Source organism: Anas acuta, chromosome 3, assembly GCF_963932015.1.
Source record: "Anas acuta chromosome 3, bAnaAcu1.1, whole genome shotgun sequence".
Classification (NCBI taxonomy): Eukaryota; Metazoa; Chordata; class Aves; order Anseriformes; family Anatidae; genus Anas; species Anas acuta.
The window spans coordinates 5095608-5117359 of record NC_088981.1 but is presented as its reverse complement, the minus strand read 5'-3'; the positions used below and the strand labels follow the sequence as shown (position 1 = coordinate 5117359).

The following is a 21752-nucleotide window of genomic DNA, read 5'->3' as shown; positions in this document are numbered from 1 at the left end:
TTCTGTGACTAACACTACCCGGGCATAGCGATGCTTAGAGGAGTGGATCTTCCTATGTTTACAATTACCCGTTGGCCTCACGGTGTGTTTTACGAAGGATGCAATTCTCTGTCAAGCAACAGGAAGTTTGCCTTTACCAGGAACGCAGCATCACGTCATGAGCCAGCTCCTGCTCATGCATAGACAAGCGCCGTAGCCAATTTTTTTAAACCAAGATTACCATCAACGTGTTCTCATGCCTTAGAGGAGATGTAAAGCAGTCGCCACTCTGGAAAAAGCCTCCCTCAGTCTAGTTGCACTCCCTGGACCAGGAGCTACGAAACTTAAGCTTGGAGCTCAGGATCTGGTTAGACATGCCATGGGGTCCTCACTGATTTCAGCAGGCTTGGGATCGAGCCTTTTCTTCTCATAGAAATGGTGCAACCCCTAATTTTTCAGCACTTTACATCCAGCTTTTGAAAAAAGGGGTTATAGAGTATGATAGCGCCACTGTACCTTGACTGGCACAACCATGTAAATAACTGGCAAATAACCAATAAATTCTTGCAGCACCTTCGCTGTGGCACATCCTGCGACCTTGCCAAAGTGACAGCCGTCATCTCACCCATCACCACTAACACTGTTGTGCCCTTCCTAACAAGCAAAAGGTAAACCAAAGCTCTGCACCAAGAGACTCCTGCCCTAAAAACAACACAATAACCAACAAAACAGCACTGGTCTCTTAAAAACACAAATGAGAGGAGGCTGACCACCCAGCAAACTTGCAGGCTACTACATAGTATCAGCGTGACCAATAACACAAGAACAGAGCCAAACTGCCCAGCAGTAGATTGCTCTCTACTAGTTACTAAAAATAGTGCTGCTACAAAGAATGCATTAAGTTTTTATCTCACCACAGAAGATTACATCTTGTCCAATATATTTCTGAGCTCACGAGACAAAAATGGAAGCAGCCAACACTAAGTTAGGGTTAGTTTTTCTGTCCTCTCTGCCTATTGTGCTTTCCGATGATTAGCAGCAGAGGAAGCGAACTTTTCTCTAAGAGCACCTGTAAGACATCACCAAGTTGCCCTTCTCAGCAACAAGCCTGCCTACTAGTGCCTTTTCCGTAACCCAGAGGATTCTGGCAACCAGGAGGAGTTTGGGGAGGGTCATGACAAAGAGGAGGAGGTTTCTGTTAATAGAAGGTTATCCTAGTGGGAAGCCAGAATCAGATTTCCAGTTGACTTAGAGAGGTCTCTAATGGAACACCCGTGCACGTGGCATCAGAACGTGCTGCCTCGGTTCACCAAATCCAGAAATTGATCCACTCCTCAGGACACGAAGCAACACAAGAGGGCTCTGAGGTCTCCAGAGGTGTCAGCACAGAGTCACTCCACGTTCACTACACATGGCAGACAGCTCCTGAGATGGGCAAGGACTTACCACTGGTAGTCTAACACAATTTCATTCTGCTCCTGGCTTTGGTGCACTTTGCAGCGGATCACCAAGAAGCCATTTTAACCTACTTCCCTGCCATACTATTTCAGCGTAACCTTCGTGCAACAAGCAACCCAACCTCTGCATGCTCATTCCATGTTCCTCAACCAGCGAGCTGACTGCCGTACCAGTCCTTTAACATGCAACAGGCACAACGAGTAGTAGCTTCGATGCTGAGCTCACCAACTGCAAATCACGCTTTTGCCCCTTGCACAAAGAATTTAAAAAGTAAAAGGATGTAAGCACGAGTTATCCTGGTGACGGCTGGACAAGCGAACCACGTTTTCTTACAGACTGGACTTTTCAAAAAGACATAGCAGAGTTCTGTGATTTATTATCTGAAATAGATTTAAACATTTTTGGAAAAAAATAAAAAATAAAATAAAAAAAAGCTTTCAAACACAAAACCCTGGAAAGGAAGACAAGCTAATCTGCAAAACAGCAAAACCATCAGCTGAGGTTAGATAGGAGGCTGCATGACAACAACCTGCTGTATGAAGGGCAAAAATTGAAGATTAATTTCACTATTACACTCCACAGAAGTGAGCTCTCATCTGAGGTGAGGAAGTATGCAACGCTTTTTCAACTGTTAAAGACAAGGGCCAGTACAAATACGATAATCATTCCTCTTTAGCATACATAATCACAGAAAAAAAGATGACATTTTCGTTTTTATTATTTTATATTTGGCCAGGACTTTTGAAGGAAGGACTTTTAAAGGAAACATCAAACATTCACTTTTCTGTAGGTCTAGAAAGGACTCAGTCTTCCCCCACCCCCACCTCCCCTAGGACTTCTATTGGCCCTTCTTATATTCACTCTGCAAATTAGTTGGGAATAGCAGTATTTATACTAGATCAGCAACGTCTGGTTCTTATCCAAATGTTCCACCTAAAGAGGATGCCAGTTCTCATGGATTGGACAGCCCACCCTGCAGCATTCCTGAGAATTGTACTATATAATAATCTTGAAAGTCAGCAGAGTGGATTATCCACTTTTTTCTGGACTTGAACTCGTGACCTTAACAGTAGCACAGCAGAAAGCAAATGTGCTATGCACTTTGCCATAGTAACCTTCCATGTATTCTTTTCAACTTAAATACACACAATTGAAACAGCTACAATTTTGGAAAATTATGTACAAACCCTATATTTTTTTCTTTTTGATTACATATAAATACAAATTAGCTATTCTTCTAAAAAGTGGTTATAATAGTAAATAAATACAAAATAAGAATCTGACCATTATACTTCATGTGCTGGGGTTAAACCCATATAAAATGTACAACTAAAATACATTTAAAATCTTTAAAGGAATATTTCTCTGATTAAAATATTTGTTTTCCCAACTTTTTCGTAGACATAAATATATTTTCAAAATAGTTGTGTTTTTTTTTTTTCTTTCCATTTCATTACATAAATAAAGTCTTCATTGGGAAATATTAAAGTGTCAGCTTTTTTTTTTTTCTTTTTGTGTTTGTCTAATATATTTGCTGTGTTAGCGGCACCCACAACCCTCCACAACCATATCTTGATAGTTCTTTAATACAACTTTTTCGTTCTCATCAAGGTAGAGCATTGAAATAGCACTCAGTTCTGTCGGCACACAGCAAGCCTTGGGGATTTTGGAATTCACTGAATTGACCAAAGTCTGAACAATGGCATGGTTTGTTGAGTTTAGATGGTCTGCCAGTGGAAAAGGACATTCCCCGTGGCAGTAAAAGGCACTATACCCCGGCGGGGCAACAATCCAGTCATTCCACCCCACATCATTGAAGTCCACATATAACGGATGCCTTTTGCAACTGTATTTGTGGCGTTTACGCTGTTTGTGTTTCACTTGACGCTTTTCTCTTTTATGAAGCGGGTGTCCCTTGCCATCATGCCCAAACGTTACTAATAATGGCCTGAGCTGAGACCAGCTATCTTCATCCTGATGTAAAGACCTGCTAATCCTAACGTGCCTCTTGGAGGCACTGTTCTCTTTGTCCAAGTGAACCACCTCTACCACAAACCCATGATTAGGTTGTCCATGTGCAATCCACCTCAAAACAGCTGGCGTTACATCAAAACTTTCCCATTTACTTGCATTATGATGCACCAACCTGGTGTCCAAAAGTCTTGTGACAGGGTCCTTAGAGGTGGCTGTGGCTGGCTTTATAATTTCATAAATATTAATACGGTGATGGTAGCTGCTGTTGTTCTCAAAGGCTCCGTGCACCTGTTTCCGAAAAATCTGGAGTTCAGCTGAGGTGATAGACTCCTCATTAGGGATGGAAGTTAAATTAAAGAAGAAACGCCGTGCTGTTTTCCCACTCGTTTCTGGCAGTTCTTCCAAAACTTCTAATTTGATTAAACAGGGAGGGGGGGAAAAAGAGAGAGAAAAAAAAAATCAGGAACTGAGACAAGCAACCAAACCCCTCAGTTAGTCTGCTGCTGGCAGCTTTCAAATGACAGTTCACACACGTGACAAACAAGATCTGAAAGACTCGCAGGCAGAACATACCCTCTCCCTTGTCTTTCTGTTTATTTATGCAAGCATGTATAGCACGAAGTTAAGAACGCTTCATTCATTGTTATGCGCTTTGATTGAATGCTGGTGCCCTTTGCATTCCAGGTAGTTATAATGAGTGGCAAGGAACATGAAGCACTACGCTGGAATTCAAGGACATCAGTGAGAAAACTCAAGCACTGTAGTTAGTGGAGGCCTGATGAGAATCATTAAAACTGATTGAGGATTTAGGGTAATTATCTCATTTCGGCATTTTTCGAGAATACAGCTCTAACGTCAATCCCTTAAACTCCATTCTCAACACTGGAACTCCCCAATTTAGGTAACTTATTTAATCTCGATGTAGGGATTTTTGTGTCTTAATTAGAGACAGCAAACTCAACATCTGTAAAGGCGCTTCTCGAAGCACACCCTAGTGTTTGCTCGAAAGGACTGTAAAGAATGGCAGGAGGGTTCAACTGCTAAAGGGGATGGACGGTGAAGGGATGACAAAACAACAGGTTTTCAAAAACAAAACAAAACCCTAAACCCCGTGCCATTCTCCCCTTTCAGCCAACAAACTCTTGAATGGGACTTCAGGGGGAGTACAATGTATCTAGGGCTGCTATGAGCTATGTTGTTGCTAAAGGCACCGAAATGATGGCAAGTGTTTGCCCAGGGAATTCCCTCTAAAATTGTGATTTTTAATTCTGGTGCTAAGCATCCCAGAGAAAGATTCACTTTCTGAATGGCTGCAGGAACTGGTGCAAGCAGCTCTTAGTCCCATAACCGTTCCCTGCTGGTTCCAGCAGGACTTCCAGTACAAGGTCAGGCTCGGCTTTATGGCATTTCAGGACCAGACCAGTACTTATGAATAAGGCAGAAGCTTTGAGTGGTCACAAACCAAACTCCTGCTTTAGTAAGTCATGAACTGCAAGGGAGAACTCAATGAAAAATTGGAGTCATACTGATTTTTTCTACATTTTGTGAAAACTGGAGAATAGCTTTTATGTCAAAAAGAGTCTGTCGCAACACTGCTACTTCAAACATTCTTGCATCTGCCTCCAAACCGTAAAGGTTGCCCTCGCAGCTCCTCTCTCGCTTAGTGCCATGCCTGCTGTGCTCAGGTTTAAAAGGAACGAGCCACGCGCTGGCTTTTCCCCCTTCACTGCTGAGTGTTTACTTTCCACGTAGGGAAGCAGGCTACAGCGAGAGGTTACGTTTCACCATTCACCTCCTTTCCCACCATGGTGCTTTCCACTAACCACCGCCTCCACTTCTCCAAGGCCACCTCTCCTTTACCCGTCGGACCCATTACATCCTAGCAAACTTCTTTTTTTTTCGCCCCGGTTTCGCGCTCGGGAGCGTGGGGAAATCACATTTTCATGACTTTTCCAGCAAGCCCGCTGCGTGCCAGCACCAGAGACTAACAGCCAGGAAAGATTACAACCTGGGGAAACGTTTCCCAACGAGCACGCGAGCGACGCGCGCCACCGGCTCCGTGGGCCCGGGCGAGGAGCTGCTCGACGGGAGCTGCTCTGGGGGAAAGGCGCCCACCAGGGCTGGGGCAGAGGGCCCCGAGGTGCTGCCAGGGCCGGGTGCCCAGCTCGGGGGCTGGCTGGGCACCCGCTGCTTAGGGCCGAGGGGCCTCCGGCAGCGGGCGGCGATGGGCTGGGTGGCGTGGGGCCGGGGCTCGACGGCTCCTCGCAGGGATCGGCCGAGGGTTTCGCTCGCCTCCCACGGGGATTAGGCGGGGATTAGCAAACTCGGGCAGGCTTCGAATTGGAAGCGAGAGCTGCGGGAGCCGCCGCGCCGGGGCTGACAGCACCCAGCCGAGACGCAAAGCGCCGGGACCCCCCCGGCGGGGCTCCGCGGCCCCCCCCCGGCCCTCCCCGCCCCCGAGCACCCCCCGGCCGCCCCTACCTTCGTGGTGGAAGCTGCGCACGGTGTTGGCGCGGCTGGCGGCCCTCTCCAGCGGGTAGCCCAGCGCCGGCGCTTGCCCCAGCCGCTGGCCAGCGTGCAGGCGGTAGAGGTCCAGCATGTAGGGCGGGATGACGACGTCCTTGCCGGGGCTGGGCCGCCGCTTCAGCCCGAACATGTGGAGCAGGCGCAGCTCGAACTCGCCCAGGAGCTCCTCGGGGCGCTGCGCGGCCGGGGCGGCGCGGCCGGGCTCGCCGAGACGCCGCCGGCCCCCGGGAGGCATGAGGCCGGCCGCGCCGCCCAGCAGCACCCGGCAGAGCAGCAGCGCCAGGAGGGAGCGGGTCGCGGCACCCATCGTGGACCTGCGCGGGGGAGGAGGAGGAGGAGGCGATGGGAGGCAGTCAGCGCGGGCAGGGGGGGGAAGGAGGGGTGGGAAAAAGGGGGGGGCACGGCCCGCAAGGGGGTCCCACCCCGGCTGGGGGAGCCCCGTCGGGGCGGGAGGGTCCCGGGTCCCCCGCGGCGGGGGACGGAAGGGGCCAGGAGGGGCCGGGGCGCCCCGCAGCACACACGGGGGCAGGGGGCCGGGGCCGGGGCGGCCGCTGTCAGCCCGGCCGGGGGCACCGAGGGGCCGGGCCGCTGCCCTCGGGGCGGCACAGGTGGGAGCCCTGCACGGAGCCACCTCCCCGCCGCGCTGCCGGCTGGGCACGGCTCGGCTCGGCTCCCCGGGCTGCCCGCTCCGCTCGGCTCGGCTCGGCTCCGGGGCCGGCTCCGCACCCCCCCGGGCCGGAGAGAAAGGCAGGGTTATTTTTTCTCTCGGCGGAGCGCGAGGAGGGGAAGGAGGAGAATACAAATCCTGCTAGGTCCTCAGCCAAAGCCGCAGGACGTTCTTCTCCCCCGGGAGACTCGGCGCCGGGTTACTGCTCCCGGCATGGGGAGCGTTAGCGGCCCGGCCCCCCTCTCTCTTGCAGAGCGCCGGCACCTCCGCCGTGGCCCTCGGAGTCATCCTGCGGGAAGGCTGGCAGCGGCTCGGCGACCGCCAGAGCTATACCTGTGTGCAGCAGCAGGGGTTGTGTCTGCAGGAGGGTTTTCTGCTCTCGGGGTGTTTTTCCCGCATCACTTGGTGTTACTCCGAACTTCGCTGCTGCTCCTCTACAGCTGCCGAGCAGAAACCAGAAGTTCCCTGAAGTGCAGTCCGCCCCAGAAACATACTTTTAGCAGCCGGTTTGGGAGGCAGGAGGCAAGTCCCGGCCAGGGAAGGGCTTCTCCCTTTTAAAAGCAGCGATCGAAAAGTTGGTGCTTCTTCTTCTTCCTCCTCCTCCTCCTCGCGTGTGTGTGCGTGTGCCTGCCCGTGAATGGGTGCCTATGTGTCTACGGAGTTCAAAGGCTCCTTGTGAGAAATGTCCTCTGCATCACCCGCACCGCACAGATGGACATTTACCGGCACTCCCGCAGCACCATTGAGCCGAAGCTTCACTTTTCTCCGCTCCCTTAAAAAAGAAAGAAGGAGGGGGGGTGGGTGGGGGGGTGGAGGGAAGGGGGAGGGAAGATGAGGGAAGGAAAAAAAAAAAAAAAAAAAAAAAGGGTGGGGAGAGCAGCCCGCAGCGGCTGCGCTAGGGGACAGCGGCGGGTGCGCGGCCGCCTCCCGCCCCGCGCCGCACCATGGACGGGGCCGGCCGGGGCCGCGGGGCTTTTTGTGGCGGCGGTGTCACGACCCCGGCGGCTCGGGGCCGGCGCCAATCACAGGCGCCCTGTGGGAGCGGGCTGCGGCCCCGCACGGCTTTTAAGGGAGGCGCCGCCTCCCGGCCTCGCTCCTGCCCTCCCCGCCTCCGCCCGCTTCCCTCCCCAGCCCGCCTGAGCCGTGCCGAGCCGGCCCGGGTCGCGGGACGGGGCTGGGGCAGGTCCCGATCCCGGTCCCGTTAGGACGCGGCCCGGCCCCGCCGTGCGCCCCCAGCCCCGGGGCGAGCCCGGGCTCCGCCGCCGCCCAGGGGCCGGGTGCGGGGCGCGCAGGGCAGCGGCAGCGCCCCCGGCCCCGCAGCGCCCCTCACAGCCGCATCCCGCGGCAGCCCCGACCCCGGGGCCGGCTCCCCACTTGGCCGTGCCCGGGGCTCTCCCCGCTCTCCCCCCCCGGAGAGAGGCGTCGAGGCCGGCCGGGGAGCCGGGCTCCGCTCCGCTCCTCTCCTCCCCGCTGCGCTCCGCTCCTCCCGGCCGCCTGCCCCGGCTGCGGGTCCGGCCCCTGGCGGCCCGCGGGTTTTTTGGCTGTGGCTGCCCTCCAGTGGCGGAAAGGAGGCGGCTCCTCCGCCGCTCGCCTCCCCTCCGCCCCGCGGCACCTGCCCCCAGACCCCCGGCTCGCAGCCCCCCAAGGCTCTCTCCGCCCAAGCCCTGCTGCCTGCTCCCCCTGTGCCCGCCCGCCCCGCGGTGCCCGCATCCTCTGCTGTGTGCGGGGCCCAAGGCGATGCCCTGCGATGTGGGGAGCGCTCCTGTGCTGCCCCGCAGCTCTCAGGGTCTTCGTTTGAAAAAGCCCCGGCCAGCCCGTGCCACCTCGACATGGAGCAATAACCACCCGGCCGGCTCCATCGCCAGCTCCTCCTCTGGGAGCAGCCTTCTCCCTCCATCTCAGGGCTTCTCCGCACGGGAGAACCGCCGCTTTGAGGCAGGAGCCTTTGGGCTGAGGCCTCTTGGCCTTCCTCTCACCCTAGGCCGCCCTCAGCTCCACCAGCAGAAGCTCGCTGTGGGGACACCGCAGTGCGATGTGACCCCAAGGGCTGCTGAGGCTGTCCCGTGCCCGCTGCTCCCCGGGGACGGCCGCGGCAGGAGCGGTGCCACAGGGAGCTGAAGGCCCTCCGCGCCCCGGCAGCCTGTCCGCTGCGTCCCAGGGCAGATAATGTTTAATTTTATGACTTCCTGCAAGTCTTTAGCATGAAGTGAAGGTGCGTGCGGTGTGACTTCAGGGTATGCCAATTATGTAAATCAGCACTAAAATAACAATGGCAACGTAGTTTACACATCACTGACATTAAATGAGCGCTTCAACTTCTAATTGCCATTCCAGTTCAATCTGCAGTGGGTCATGCCAGGAAATAGTCATTTCTTGCCTCAGCACTTACTGCCTGTGCCTGGAGCATAGGCTGTGCTGTGTGCCCGGCGAGGCTTTATCTCCGGGAGCTTTCTGTGTCAGGACGGTGAGCCCTGGGAGGGAGAAGTGTGCTTGTGGTTGCTCTGAAGGCCTGGACCCGCTATCGAGAGCTTCTTGTAGGTTTGCCCCTCTCTGCTTTTAAATACAAGTTGGCTCTCACTGTCATCTGTTGTCTTGGCCGTGAGAGACGTTACCCCTACTAGTTTTTCATCCCTTGGTCTATTCAGTGAACCAGTTTCCCTGTTTGTTTCCACGAGGCCCCAGAAGCCAACAGTGCAGCACTTGTGACGTGGCCCCTGGCCCCTGCACGAGAACCTCCTACATCTCAAGCGCCAACATGGCTGAGGCCACAAGTGAAGGCGGACCTTTGGCAGACAACATCACACACAGGTGTATTCAGAATCGCTCTGTGCGGTGCAAGCACACCGGGACGTGCCCACCCAGACTCAGCTCCCCAAAGGAGCAGTGCAGCAGATGTAACACCCTTGTCGCCTTCCCACCGCGTGGTTGTGGGGAACCAGAGAGAACAAAACCAAAGCTAACCTGGCCGTAATTCCTGGTGCTGCAATTCTGCACAGGCTCCGCCAAACCGAGGAGGGAAGCAGTGCCTCAGCTCGAGTCAGCCCCAACGCGGCATCATTTCATCCTGCAGATCGAGCCTGCTGAATTCCTGGTGGAGAAACCCGCGCTCACGCTGAAGAGATCCGGTACAGATGTGGGGTTTTAGGAAACCTGACCATGCATATTTGTTAATCTCCTTTGTGAAACTTCATTTCCCTGCTCCTGAACTTTGTATAGTTGAGTGGACTGATTAATTTCTTCTTTCTTTCCTGTCTCTGCGCCCTACTTTTCCTTCTTTCTTGGTTTAGTGGTTTTTTGGTTTGGGGTTGGGTTTTTTTTTTGAGCCAGTGAGTATTCAATGAGCGACACCTGCTTCTAAGGTTTCAGATCCAGGTGCTCCTTGCAGGCGTCCAAACACAGCTGATAGATCTCGACTTTAAGTATTGTTAGGTTTTCTTAGTGAAATGATGGAAAAGTACCCATACAAGGATAGGTTTTGCAACACCCTGAGTGCCCTTTATCAAGCCCTGAAGGACAAGAAGAAAGTGTTTTTTTCCCACAGCATTTTCTTCTCAAAAATATTATACCAAATGACATTTATATATTGCCACCAGGTAGTGTCTCTTTCCTGGCCTGGTTAAACTGTGCCCACCCATGGCACAAGAATTCGGAAATCTTGGGGGCAGGAGACTTCAGCTGGAAGACCTAGGTTAGAAATGCTCACTGGGGTTTCTGGCCGTTACTGACAATCCTTACCAAAAGAACCCCACAATTTCTGGTCTAGTTAGTGTTGTGGGTCTGTAGAAACAAGCACGCTGCTCTACGCCTGTCAATAGCCAACAGTTTTACCGCTGACTTCAGCAGACCAGTTAGACCAATGCTGAGAACTTTTAAAATTCCCACTTTAGACTACTTTCCCCCAGGTATGATGAACTTTTGACATGATACATTAATAGCAGAGAGCTTTTTAGTATGTATTTTGTACGCTTTCGTGACTAAACCTGCCTCTTATGAAAAATCTGTGCTGAAGCATAGAAAATATACGTGATACAGCATCAAATGCACTTCTGAAAATGAGTTAAGATGTGTTAGTGATGTTGAGGTTTTGGCTTCATAAAGGGTGGAGATTATCTGAAAGCTTTTCTGTTTCTGGACTCTGCTTCCTGCTGGCATCTGTGTGAATATGATGTGTGGTCATTCTTTAAAATACTACTTAATGCTGTTTTCTGAAGATGTATTTGACTTTCGGTGGTTTGTCTTTTAACATCCATCAGTTGTCTCTGCTGCACAGTCTGTCTCCTATTCCATTAAGGATGGATTCTCACTCAAAAAGGTTATTTATAAGACAGTCATTTGTTTCTGAAGAGGGGAAAGGCAGTTTATTCAGAAATGTCTATTTCATTCTTATTCACCTTTGCTGAAATCTGGCAGCTCTTCAAAGCTGTTGCTGTGTTTCACAGTGAGTCTCAATTTCATTCATCAAATCTTGGCTCTCCTTCCGTCATAGCAGCAAGAAAATTGGGATTTATCAGGAAATACAACCCAGACCCAGTATTTTCTACACTTCCAGGACGTCTCCCTTGCTAATGAGTGATAACAGTTGTAATGCTGTTACATCTGCAAATGCAGGCTGCAGCAATCAGTTCACATGGCTGCACAACTGTCGTATCATACGACAAATTCCTACCAGTTGTAACTCCTACAACTGCTGGGGAACAAGGAAAAAGGGAGACTAACACGATAACATTTTGATGCGTTTAGCATCAAGAGGTGAGAAAATGCTCAAGCACCTCTGAAAGCCTGGAGAACAACCAAGATGTCACCTGACAGATTTCTAGGCATCACATCATTTATATATTTCTAATTACGTGCAGCATGAATAGTCAGAGACTGTCAGACTAGGAAGATGTGGTAGGCAGTGAACCAACTACAATTCGGGAGACCTCAGGTCTCTCCTCGGCACTACGTGTCCTTTTCCTTCCCTCCATGCCTCAGTTTTCCCACCTTGGAAGCGGGGATGGTGATGCTGACCCCCACTTGCAGGTCGCTGCAAGACCTATTAGGAAAAGTGCTAAGACCTGGGCTTTGCTATTGTTTGGGGCTCAACAGTGGGTTAATGCCAGTAGTAATCTCAAATATCTGGAATCCCAGGGCTCAATCTCACCCTCAAGTCAGTGGCAAAATTCCTGTTGGTTTTGGTGGTACAGGCTCACACGTTTAAGTAGCAAAGCGACCAGGATGCTGACTATTCCAGTCCGAAGACTCAGAGCAAAGAGAGATTTTTTTAATTATATAAGTCTTGGTAGGAAGAAAACGAGGTGAGGGCGTTCCCCCACATAAAAGAGAAACAGCTGTGTCATAGATGGTCCACTTCAGGAGCTTATAATTTCATCACTGCACAGATATTGACGTCAAGTAAAATGGAGGATAATATAAAGCTACGCATGTCGCCTTAAGAAGTGCATATTTCAGCAGTGAAACTGGATCATGTTTTGCAATTAAAATAAAATAAAGGCAAGCGTGACGTTCTGTTTAAGCAGATTGTCTGTATGAAGGCTTTATTGTAGCTGCAGATTTAGGGCATATGAAAAGGTTTTCTGTGCTCAGTTGCAGGATGAAAAACATTGCATCATCAGGCATTCTTGTTCTCTAACACTTCTTTGCCAGTGTGCCTTTGATAATGAATGGTTGCAATTTTATTTTCTGGTCTAAAGTCATGTTTTCTCAGGTCATTATCATTCCAATTTTTAAATATCCTCTTAGAACTAGACAGGACTACGGAAAGTAATAGTAAAGCTTTGTGCCTGCTCTGCGGCATGTGCTCGGCACAAGTGATCAGCTGCTGCACCTGCTTCACACTGGGAGCAAAGCTATTTGCTTTCAATTACGTCCCTTGTTCCCAGCTCTGCCCAGTTTTCAGAGAAGCTCTGATGGCAACAGGCCTCAGTTCTAGCAGCACCCTGTAACTTGTGTTTGGTTGGTTTGTGCGTTACAAACCTTACTGAAGGGGTTTCTTGGGAGAACAACATCCTTTCACCCTTCCCAGGCCCTCGTCTGCTCCGGTGCTGCACAGCTCCCTCTGCGGCGGTCCTGCGAGAATGCTCGAAACTGCAGGAACATCAGTGGCACATGTTGCATTGTGTCGTGTTCATCCCCGGAACATCTGCAGCCTGGACATCACAGTACTTGTCCTCCCCATTCTTCTCCAAGACGAGGAAGAACTGCTACCCCATTTTACAGAAGGGGAAAAGCAGCAGAGAGCAGTGAAAGGCTGTTTTTTTAAGAGGTATACAGAAGCCCGAAGACCTATATAGGTCACAACGAGATTTTCAAGGATGCATAATCAGGTTAGAGACACAAATTCCCAAAACTTCAGAAAGACGTCAGTAGCTGGCTCATGTCGACATTTTTGAAAATCCCAATCCCAAATCCATTATCCAATAGTTGCCTGAAAAATTCTTGCCATGCTTTGTCCACAGTTCTTCTGAAACCCGTAAATCCTAGCAGGAACAAAACTGCCTCATTCAGCTATGGAGAAAATCTCTGACGTGGCAGGAGACTATCTGTGCTGGGGAGAGAGGGGTTTTCACAACCTCGGTCAGGACAACAAATGTATTGGTCATCATTTTGACACACAGGTTTGTTCCCAAGCCGGATCAGTCGCTGCAGCAGAGGTGCACGTAGCAGTGAACTCCCTCGCATGCTGTGCCGTCACCTCCTCCCTTTTGTCCTCCCTTTTGTTTTTCTCACCGCTGAAGGACGGAGCGCTGGGTGGGAGCTGTACAGCCAGTCTGCTTAGTGCTTTGGGGAAGCTTGGACCGACCTTTATGTTCCCTAACACCTTCCATGACCTTCCCTCAGACTCCTGCTCTTCCTGCCATCTCCTGCGCTTCCATCTTCCCACTGCCACCAGTCCCTCTGCCACAGCTGCCTCCACCTGACACACGGGTCCTGGGAGCACCGGCTCTGGCTCCCCTCCTGCTCCCGCGATCCACAGCGGTGCAGCCCCCCGGTCCCCTCCCTGCCACCTGCCCCAGCACACCCCAAGGCTGTGCCGTGCTCCTGTCATCCCCTGCTAAGGTGTCCCTCAGTGGGAGCAGCTTCAGACCCCACAGTGCCCTCGCCCTGCACAAGAACTGCTTCCCTAGTGGGCTCACATAGCCTTGGCACCGTGTTCCTGTGGGTTTGCCTTCCTTACCTTTTCTGTTTTCTCTGTAGCTTTCACCCGAATGCACTCCATAAACATTCACATCCACTCACCTGGGTATACTAAACACTGCATGCGTGCCTTGTCAGCCATGGAATAAACTCCTTTCACAGAAATCCAAATACCAAACAAACAAACAAGCCATGGGGAACCATGGAAAAACTTCACTTATTTCGCACCTCTACCCTTCTCACCTGCTCTCTGTGCACACCCCACGCCCCTGCGTGCAGCCCCGCCAGCCACTGGGTGTGAAAAAGGGAAAGGAACCATCCCCAAATTTCTCCTGCCCCTCTTTGTCCCCCACAAAAGGCAGCCAGCACGCGAGTCAGGGAAGAAGCACAATCGCTGTGAGCCCCAAATTGCTACCTCAATCCACTTCAACCAGACTGAATGCATTCAGTAAGCACTGGTTCAGATGCTCACGCAGCCTGGGAAGAACCCCGAGGACCTAGAAATGAATGTTATGAATAAATCCTTCAAAACTTAGGGCCACTCTCTCCATACCAATGGAAAGCTGAAATTCCAAGTTGCGCAACTGAATGTGACATTCATTTCTGCAGCTGCTGGGAAAATAGTTTCCTTGCAAGATAAATTTAATAAACAGTAGAGTGTTTTGTATCTATTTTTTCCCTAAGCAACTTCTGAAATGTCGGATGTTAATATTAAGGAACTTTGACAGATTAAAAAAAATGCATCCCTGTAATAATATGTAAATAATATTTTTTCCTTCCCTCCATTCATTTACAGTATTGGACAGGTTCTGACACAGCAAGCTGGATCTACTGAGGCCAACATTGCTAAAAAGCAACTTTCTCAAAACTCTCCAAATGAAAATATACAGAGATTAAATAAAATAGAGGTTTTATATTTAGCCAAAGTGATTTCACAGCTAACCATGAGTGAATGCCATTTGCAGTACATTGCCATGTGTGTCCAGGCAGCCGGATGCATATTTTATGTTTTCTTTCATTAGAAATAATGAATTCTAATTTCATTAGAAATAAAAATTCCTCTACACTGGATCACGATCAGGCTTCTACCTGAAATGTGTCTCCTGCATTTAACAAGCCCTGTAGGCTACTGCCCAAAGTAGCACACGGGCCCTCTGCTGCTGTGCTCTGCATTGATTTCCCTTGCTGTGCACCTCGGCCACGTTGTGGTCGGCCTCTGTGAAGCTGCAACAATGCAGGTGCAGGAAGGTGTCTGAGTTACGCGTTCTGCAGGTAAGTTCTGCATCCTAAGGGCCCCAAAGAGGTGCTGCTGCTATATCGGCAGCCCCAACATGCCAGGTATCAGCTGCTGCAGCAGACAGCTTTAAGGTCTAACTCCATCTCTTTGGCTTTTGATTTGTTCTGTGGCTTTCTGAAAGCACCATGAGAGGAGATGCCTGAGCTGCCCCAAAGGGATCATTTATAACCAACATCTCCAAGCAGAGCAGCAGAAGGAATATCCCCCATGTGTTCAGAGAAGGTTTTCTTCAGCGTCCCTCAAGAGTAGTGTAATTGCTGCTGGCAATGCCTACATTTGCCCCGCTACTGACAAAGGCATTTTTAATACTGCTACCTTGATATAAATGATGGAATAAAACCAGGAAAGGCACACTTACCCAGCTAAACGATGGGTTTGCTCTTTTCTGCACAGCTTTTCTCTTGTTGTAACATTTCACACCCTAGGAGTAGAAAACACCCCAATGTCATATCCCAGGCAGGAAACAAAACCCCAAGCAGACGGTTGGGCATTGACTCTAATCTCACCCGTAATGGGCCAGTGGCAAGGGCATTTGGAAGTCAGCACCTGCAGCACAGAGGGCTTCAGACACCACACTTGGCTTGCAAAGACAATGTGAGACGAGTATTTTGGGCCAGAAAGGTGGATTTGGGGGTCGGAGCATCTATTGTCCAGCCCCAGGTTAGTGGAGCCGCAGCTTTTGTGTGTAAGGCACTGCTCACACCTGCACTAAGGGCATTAAGTAGAAACCCCAGTCTGGCAGCATCCAAGTGGCATCATATCGCTGTCTGCATGACAGCTCAAAGACTTGCCAAAAAAAGTACTGCCTTCGCGTCCCTTCTCTTCCTTCCCTTCCAACAAGGAATCACTCCACGCTCCTCCTGGCCCTGCTGCACTGCCAGGGAAGGAAAATCCTCTTCTTTCAAAGCCCAGGGCAAGCTTCCACGGGAGCAAGCTAGACCCACAGCCCTGTTTATATCTCTTCCTCTAAGGCTACGTCTCTACTAGTAAATTAAGTGTGCCTGGGAACATTCCTGGGCACGGAAGCCAACTGGCATGGAAAAGCTTGCTTCGCTGCTGGCTGCCTTCAAACTGCTGCGTGGGGATGGGCCCGAGACTGCCAGAACCAACCATGCCTGGAGACCCTTTGGGACAGAGCTTCTTGGCCTGGCTCAAAAGCATACCAGAGCTGTCCTGACAGCACTACCAGGCAATTCCCCGGGCCTAGAAGCATTCCCAGGTGATGCTTTATTTATAAATAAAGCACAGATGTAGCCCAAGGCTGTGCCTCATTCCCCCTGCTCAGGCATCACCTGGAGGATGCAGAACAGGGATTCACCCTATCAGCCACTGGCCAGCTGGTGGTGATTTCATACAGCAGGTCCTGAGGATGCCTGCCCCACATGGCTGTTCCCACAGAGGGGCTGAAGGACATTTCAGATAGCTACAGTGCTGCGAGCTGTGCACGGGCTTGCTGAAACCCATGGAGCTCTGCATGGGCACCCTAATAGCATGTACCCAGTGTAGTTTTGCGAAGTATTTGGTCCACAAACCTGATGCCAAGAGCGTAGCCCCAACAATTCAGGTGCCCCAAGCATGGGCGGGCTGCCACCGTCCCTCCATTGATTGCCCCAGCCCCAGCTCCCCGCTCCATCTCCTCTGCCAAAAGCAGAGCTCCTGCAGCAAACAGCTTGAAGAGCTCTGCCTGAGAAGTCACGCACTGTGCTTCGCGTAGTGGAGTCCTGGTTTGGGTGGGAATTTCCACATTACATGTAAGTTCTTTCCATTATATTTAAATTACATGTAAATTCTTCTAATAATCAAACCTCGTTAAATCTCAGTTAAAATCTTTAACTTGTAAACCGGGATTCCAGAATCTGTAGGAGCTGCACTCCCTTCCCTGCCATCGCTGAAGGTACAGTAGCTAACATTTCAGCTAACGTTGTTTTGTTCAAAATCAAATGAGGTTCATATTAAGCCTACAAAAGGAAATCATGATTGATGATCTGGCCTGCCCAACTACAATTCCTTTAGTAACAAAAATATTTTGTAAGTTCATTTATTATTGAGATCAAGCAATGAGTCTGGAGCTACAGAAAATGGTTCCAATTAGATTCAAGTAATTGCCATTTTGAGTGAACATGAGCTTTTTTGGATAAAAAAAAAAAAAAAGCCAATAAAAGCTCAAGTAAGCTCACATCTGAGATCTAAGCCTTCAAAGCTTTTTTTCCTCCCTCCTTTTTTTTTTTTAAAAGTGAGAGAGACATGCCCAGGGAGGATGGGGGGGAGGAGGCGTACGGGTGCATGGAGAAAAGAGGAGTGATTTTCCCAAGCTGATTTTTCTTACCGAGTGACCCAGGCTCCCTGGGAATGCCGCCCATGTGATCTGCACCGACGGGGCAGCGGCAGCGCCAGCACGAGGAGCGTCCGCAGCACCATGAAAATAAGCGGCCAACGGGGGAAAGCCTGTAAAGCACAGATTTCCTAATCTCACTGCAGTGCTCCTGCAGCCGAGGGAGAAGTGTCTTCTCCTGCAGCAGCCTTCAGAGCAAGCACTGCAGCACGTGGAGGACGCATGCAGTTTCGGTGCGGTGCCAGCAGTCACCGCAGAGCACAGGACGTAGGAACCTCACTAGGAGCTGTGTCCCAGGCCCCTGCACACCTTTCATGTGCTTTTATATTTGTCTAACTTCAATCGAGAACTGCCTGGGACAAGTCCTGCTGCTGGAGAAGGTCAGCCTGCCACCAGGGGCTCAGCAGAGGTGGCGTTCTGCTTTCATGGCATGAAGAGCAGTGCCACAGACACGTGGGCTCCTCCAAAACAGGTTTCTTACCGGATCTCACATGAATCATAACACCCAGAGCCATCACTACCGCATCCCTGCACAGTACTGCCTGCTGGCAGGCAATGGTTTCAGAGACCCTATAACCCACCCCCAGAGGAGACCCTAAGCATGGAGATTTGGGTGGTACAGAAACTATATGGAGCTGGATCGCTGCGAGGGATCACGGCAAGGGAAGGTGCAGGGTGCCCTCCTACACTGATCAAAATGTGTAGTTACTAGTAAGAGAAAATACAGACACCACTAAAAGAAATTCACTCCCATCCCCGTGCCAAAAAGCCCCTTATCCCCGGCAGCCCTCCCAGCAGGATGGCGTGCCCGGTAGATAAGTCACAAATAAAACAGTCCTTCCGCACCCCCCCACCCAGAGAAGCACTGATCAGAATTGCTTGAAGCACAGCTTGAAACAATTTTCCAGCCAGCGCTGGGGGGGCTGAAGTCACCACCCTCCTTCTGCGCAGTGAGGAACTTCTTCCACCCATGGACACGTGGATGCAAAAGCAAAGAGGATGGGGTAAGACAACATTTCCATGCTCCACGGGCAGCAGCCACGCACACACAGCTCATACAGGCGTTTCATTGAGCACGGTGTCAGCGCCCACTATATTACCTGTCTCTCACCACAAACATTTGCCTTCTGCAGGGTGCTTCCCATGAAGACCATGAGTGGTCAAGGAGTTATGAGCGAGGGAGGGAAGGTGGATTGTTTCTGATTTCAATACGTTCATTTCTTCCTTTTATTGCCCAGATGTCATCATCAGATGCTCAATTTCCTGTGCCCACCTGAAGGTCTACAAAAGTTCTCCACCGCCTCTATAGATGATTTAATCTCTGGAGTCCAATTTGCTAATAATTACATTCAGATCATAAATACAGATTTAGATTTTTGTACAGCAGCACAGAGCTTCTTTCGTGTCTGACTGCACATCAATATAACACAGAACACTTTTTGCTTTAGCACAACTTTGGTTCACAGCTTCTTAGTGCTCCTGGTGGAAGTCCTGGAGAGAAATCTGGTCAGCCTGGAGACCTATGTGGCTCAGCTCAAACTGTGTCGACTCACAGAAGCTGAAGACCTAGCTCCTCTGAGAAGTGTTCTTACACCTCGGCATTTCTGCGGCCAGTTCCTGATCAAACCTGAGAAGAAAACTCGGACTCTTTTCTTTAGAGACAGCCTCCTGTGATTCTCACTTGATACCTTCAGGTTTTGTTCTAAGCTTGTAAATATATTTCCTTAAAAGTGGTTCAAGAATGGAAGTTTTAACATACGGGACATGTCAATATTAGGTTTCATTAAGAAACTATGGCCTCCTTGTTCTTGTTCTACTAGATTTCCTTCCCCCCAGAGCAGTTACCCCATGAATGCAGAGAAGTTCCCCTCTGTAGTATCAAGGCAGGGAAGCGCAGCCACCCGAAGCACCGCTCTGGACGCTTCCAGGCATGGCCCTATCTCCTTCAGATGCTCCCCAACACTGCGGGGATGCATTCAGGAGCGGCATCACACCAGCTCCTGCCCGCCAGAAACTCGGTGCTGTGTGTGTTTCACTCCAGGCTGGACCACGGCTTGCTCCCCAGAGCCTTCGGGTGGCTGAGCCCCACGGAGGATTTCACCAGGACCAACGCAAGCGAAATCAGTCAGCTGCAAGGTCCCTGCAGGAGCTGACGGTGATGTCTGTCTAACTAAAATGAAGTATCAATATCCTAGCTCACACTCGATGAAAGAGCCATTCTGAATTATTTACTGTATGTCATACTTCAGGTTTTCATTTCAATATATTGTGAGATGTACGATAAATTATTTATAAGCGTGGCAAATTAAAATGCAGTTTCAAATCCACCTGTAGTTTTTCCGCTTGGGTTCACAGTCCAGTTTGCAACAATCGGGTGCTAATCTATTTTTGCTAATGGTTCTTCAGCTAGAGAGACATAGAGGCATACAAATTTTCCATTGAAGTCAATCTTATCCAGCTTGAATCATTTAACAGCCCGTCCTCCTTGAGATATCCTAGTGAAATACAGCTTGGGCAAAAGGGGCAAAGGTACCTGCAGCAGGTGAGCCCGCAGCTGTTTCCCAGCTTTACCCAGGAGCACACAGTGCTGTGGGGGCTCTTCCTCGCTCCTTGAAATGTCTGCGTGTCTCTGTCAAACAGGCACTTCAAGAGCGGTATTTTATTTTCTAATTCTTTCTCTTCCCTTTCTCACAGGTGGTTTTGTAGGAAGATCTTGGAAACATGCTTTGTTTTAACATGTCCAGGCGTACGTATCTTTGTGTAGGGGTGGCAGTGAAGAGTTTTGTCTTCTACTCTGAGACGTCACATATTCAATAAAGGAGTTGTTGCTTTGTCTTCCAACTCATTTTTAGACCAGCCTTGCAAAGCTCTTCGTATCTACTTGTCAAGATATTTTTCATCCTCTCTATGGCAAATAGAATAAGGAAACGGATTTTAATATTCCTCCTTTGGACCTCCACGGAGACGTGTCTTCAGACAAGAGCCCAGGTGGCAGTGATTTGAGCTCTCTTCATTAGTGGGCAACACCTCTGCAAAACTGCAATCTTCTGAGCAACACAACACACAACACTGAGCCTTGAAGAATGATAAGTTTAAGATCCAATATTTCCTGACTCGCCAGAGCTCACAATGGAAAGCTTTGTACTGGTTGAGGGGAGAAATTCCAAGTTTCTGTCCATGAAAGATCCTAAGTTCTTTAAAAATCATGACATGTTTATGCAGAGTAAAACAATTTTAGGCCCATTTAGGACATTCTGTCCCTCCGAAATTCACACTGCTGAATCTGTCCAGATGATAGGAAAACTTTTGTTGCAATAAGAACATGTTACAATACCTACTATATTTAAAATCTTCAAAGCATCTGACACATACCTTTATACAATGGTCTTGTTTAGTACCTTGTTAGCAGTTTTGTTTAAAACGGAGTCGTGGTTTATATTTTCCCAAATCACAGGACTCCCCCAGAGGTATGATGATGAGAACTGCTCCCAGCTGGGAGCCTCGCTATGGAAAGAAAGTGCCATCAGACACGGGGGCTCACAGAGCCTCGAGAAGTTTCCTACACAATATCCTGCGTTTGATTTGCTTTTGCCCTACCAAAGGCAGAGCAAAAATGTAGAAAGAGCCCTGCCTGCAGTGCTGGCGTACTCGGGAGCAGCAGCCGATGTGGCCCTGAAGCAGGCATCCCCTGCCTTGTGCCCCGGCGCAGGTAGGGCAGGACAGAGCAGGAGCTCCCTGCAGCCCCACTGTGCTGGGATCCCATCGCCCAGCCCACAGCATGGCCCCAAATACCAGGGCAACACCGGCGGGAGGCCGTTAAGTTGCTGGGCAGGGATGGAGCAAGGAGCCCAAGGGTAGCGGGGGGCCAGGAACAGGTTAATTTTGCCCTTGGAGTCAGAAAGGCATCAAAGCAGAATTGCTACAGAAGGGAAACTGAGCAGCTGCCAGACCCAAGAGCTGCTGCTTTACCTGATGTTAAAAAGGGAAAGAAAATGTCGTTTCCTCTGGTTTCTTGCGAACCTGAAACTGGATTTCTGCCAGCATGAAGAGAGCCCGTTACGTACACCCTTATATATAGACAATGTCTACAGGTACCTTATCTCTGGGAAGTCTCCAGCTGAAAAAGCCTGGCTGAAAGGTGCGGCTCCCCTTTTAATGTCAGCCCCCAGGGTGGCACAAATGGTGACTGTGTGGGTTCGTTTCTCCTGAGCAAAACGTGAGGTTGCAGCAAAGGGGAGTATGAGATGGCTGGAGGTTTTCTGGTCCAGGGGAACGTCCCATCGGACTGCAATCCCGTTACATACTCAGTCTGCAACAGGTTTCATTTAAGACATGGGCAAATCATTACTCGCCCTGTGTCTCCGTTTCTGTGCCTAAAATAC

At 50.2% G+C, this 21752-nt stretch overlaps 1 protein-coding gene across 8 annotated transcripts in view; it reads right to left on the bottom strand.

The window, feature by feature from the left end:
• BMP2 (bone morphogenetic protein 2) overlaps positions 1-21752 on the bottom strand; it is a 203896-nt gene that overhangs the window by 7827 nt on the left and 174317 nt on the right. Inside the window, exons 1-6 of one of the 8 annotated variants that reach the window (XM_068675382.1) lie at positions 16202-16246; positions 15397-15459; positions 14157-14238; positions 6938-13151; positions 5893-6251; positions 1794-3821 (exon numbers count right to left, since the gene is read on the bottom strand). In XM_068675382.1, coding sequence (XP_068531483.1) covers positions 2977-3821; positions 5893-6244 — 1197 coding nt within the window. In that variant the 5' untranslated portion in view covers positions 6245-6251; positions 6938-13151; positions 14157-14238; positions 15397-15459; positions 16202-16246 and the 3' untranslated portion in view covers positions 1794-2976. Of the gene's footprint in view, positions 1-1793; positions 3822-5892; positions 6252-6937; positions 13152-14156; positions 14239-15396; positions 15460-15544; positions 16112-16201; positions 16247-21752 lie in introns of those variants that run through there. The other 7 variants (XM_068675384.1, XM_068675381.1, XM_068675388.1 and 4 more) reach the window with 7 other exon arrangements.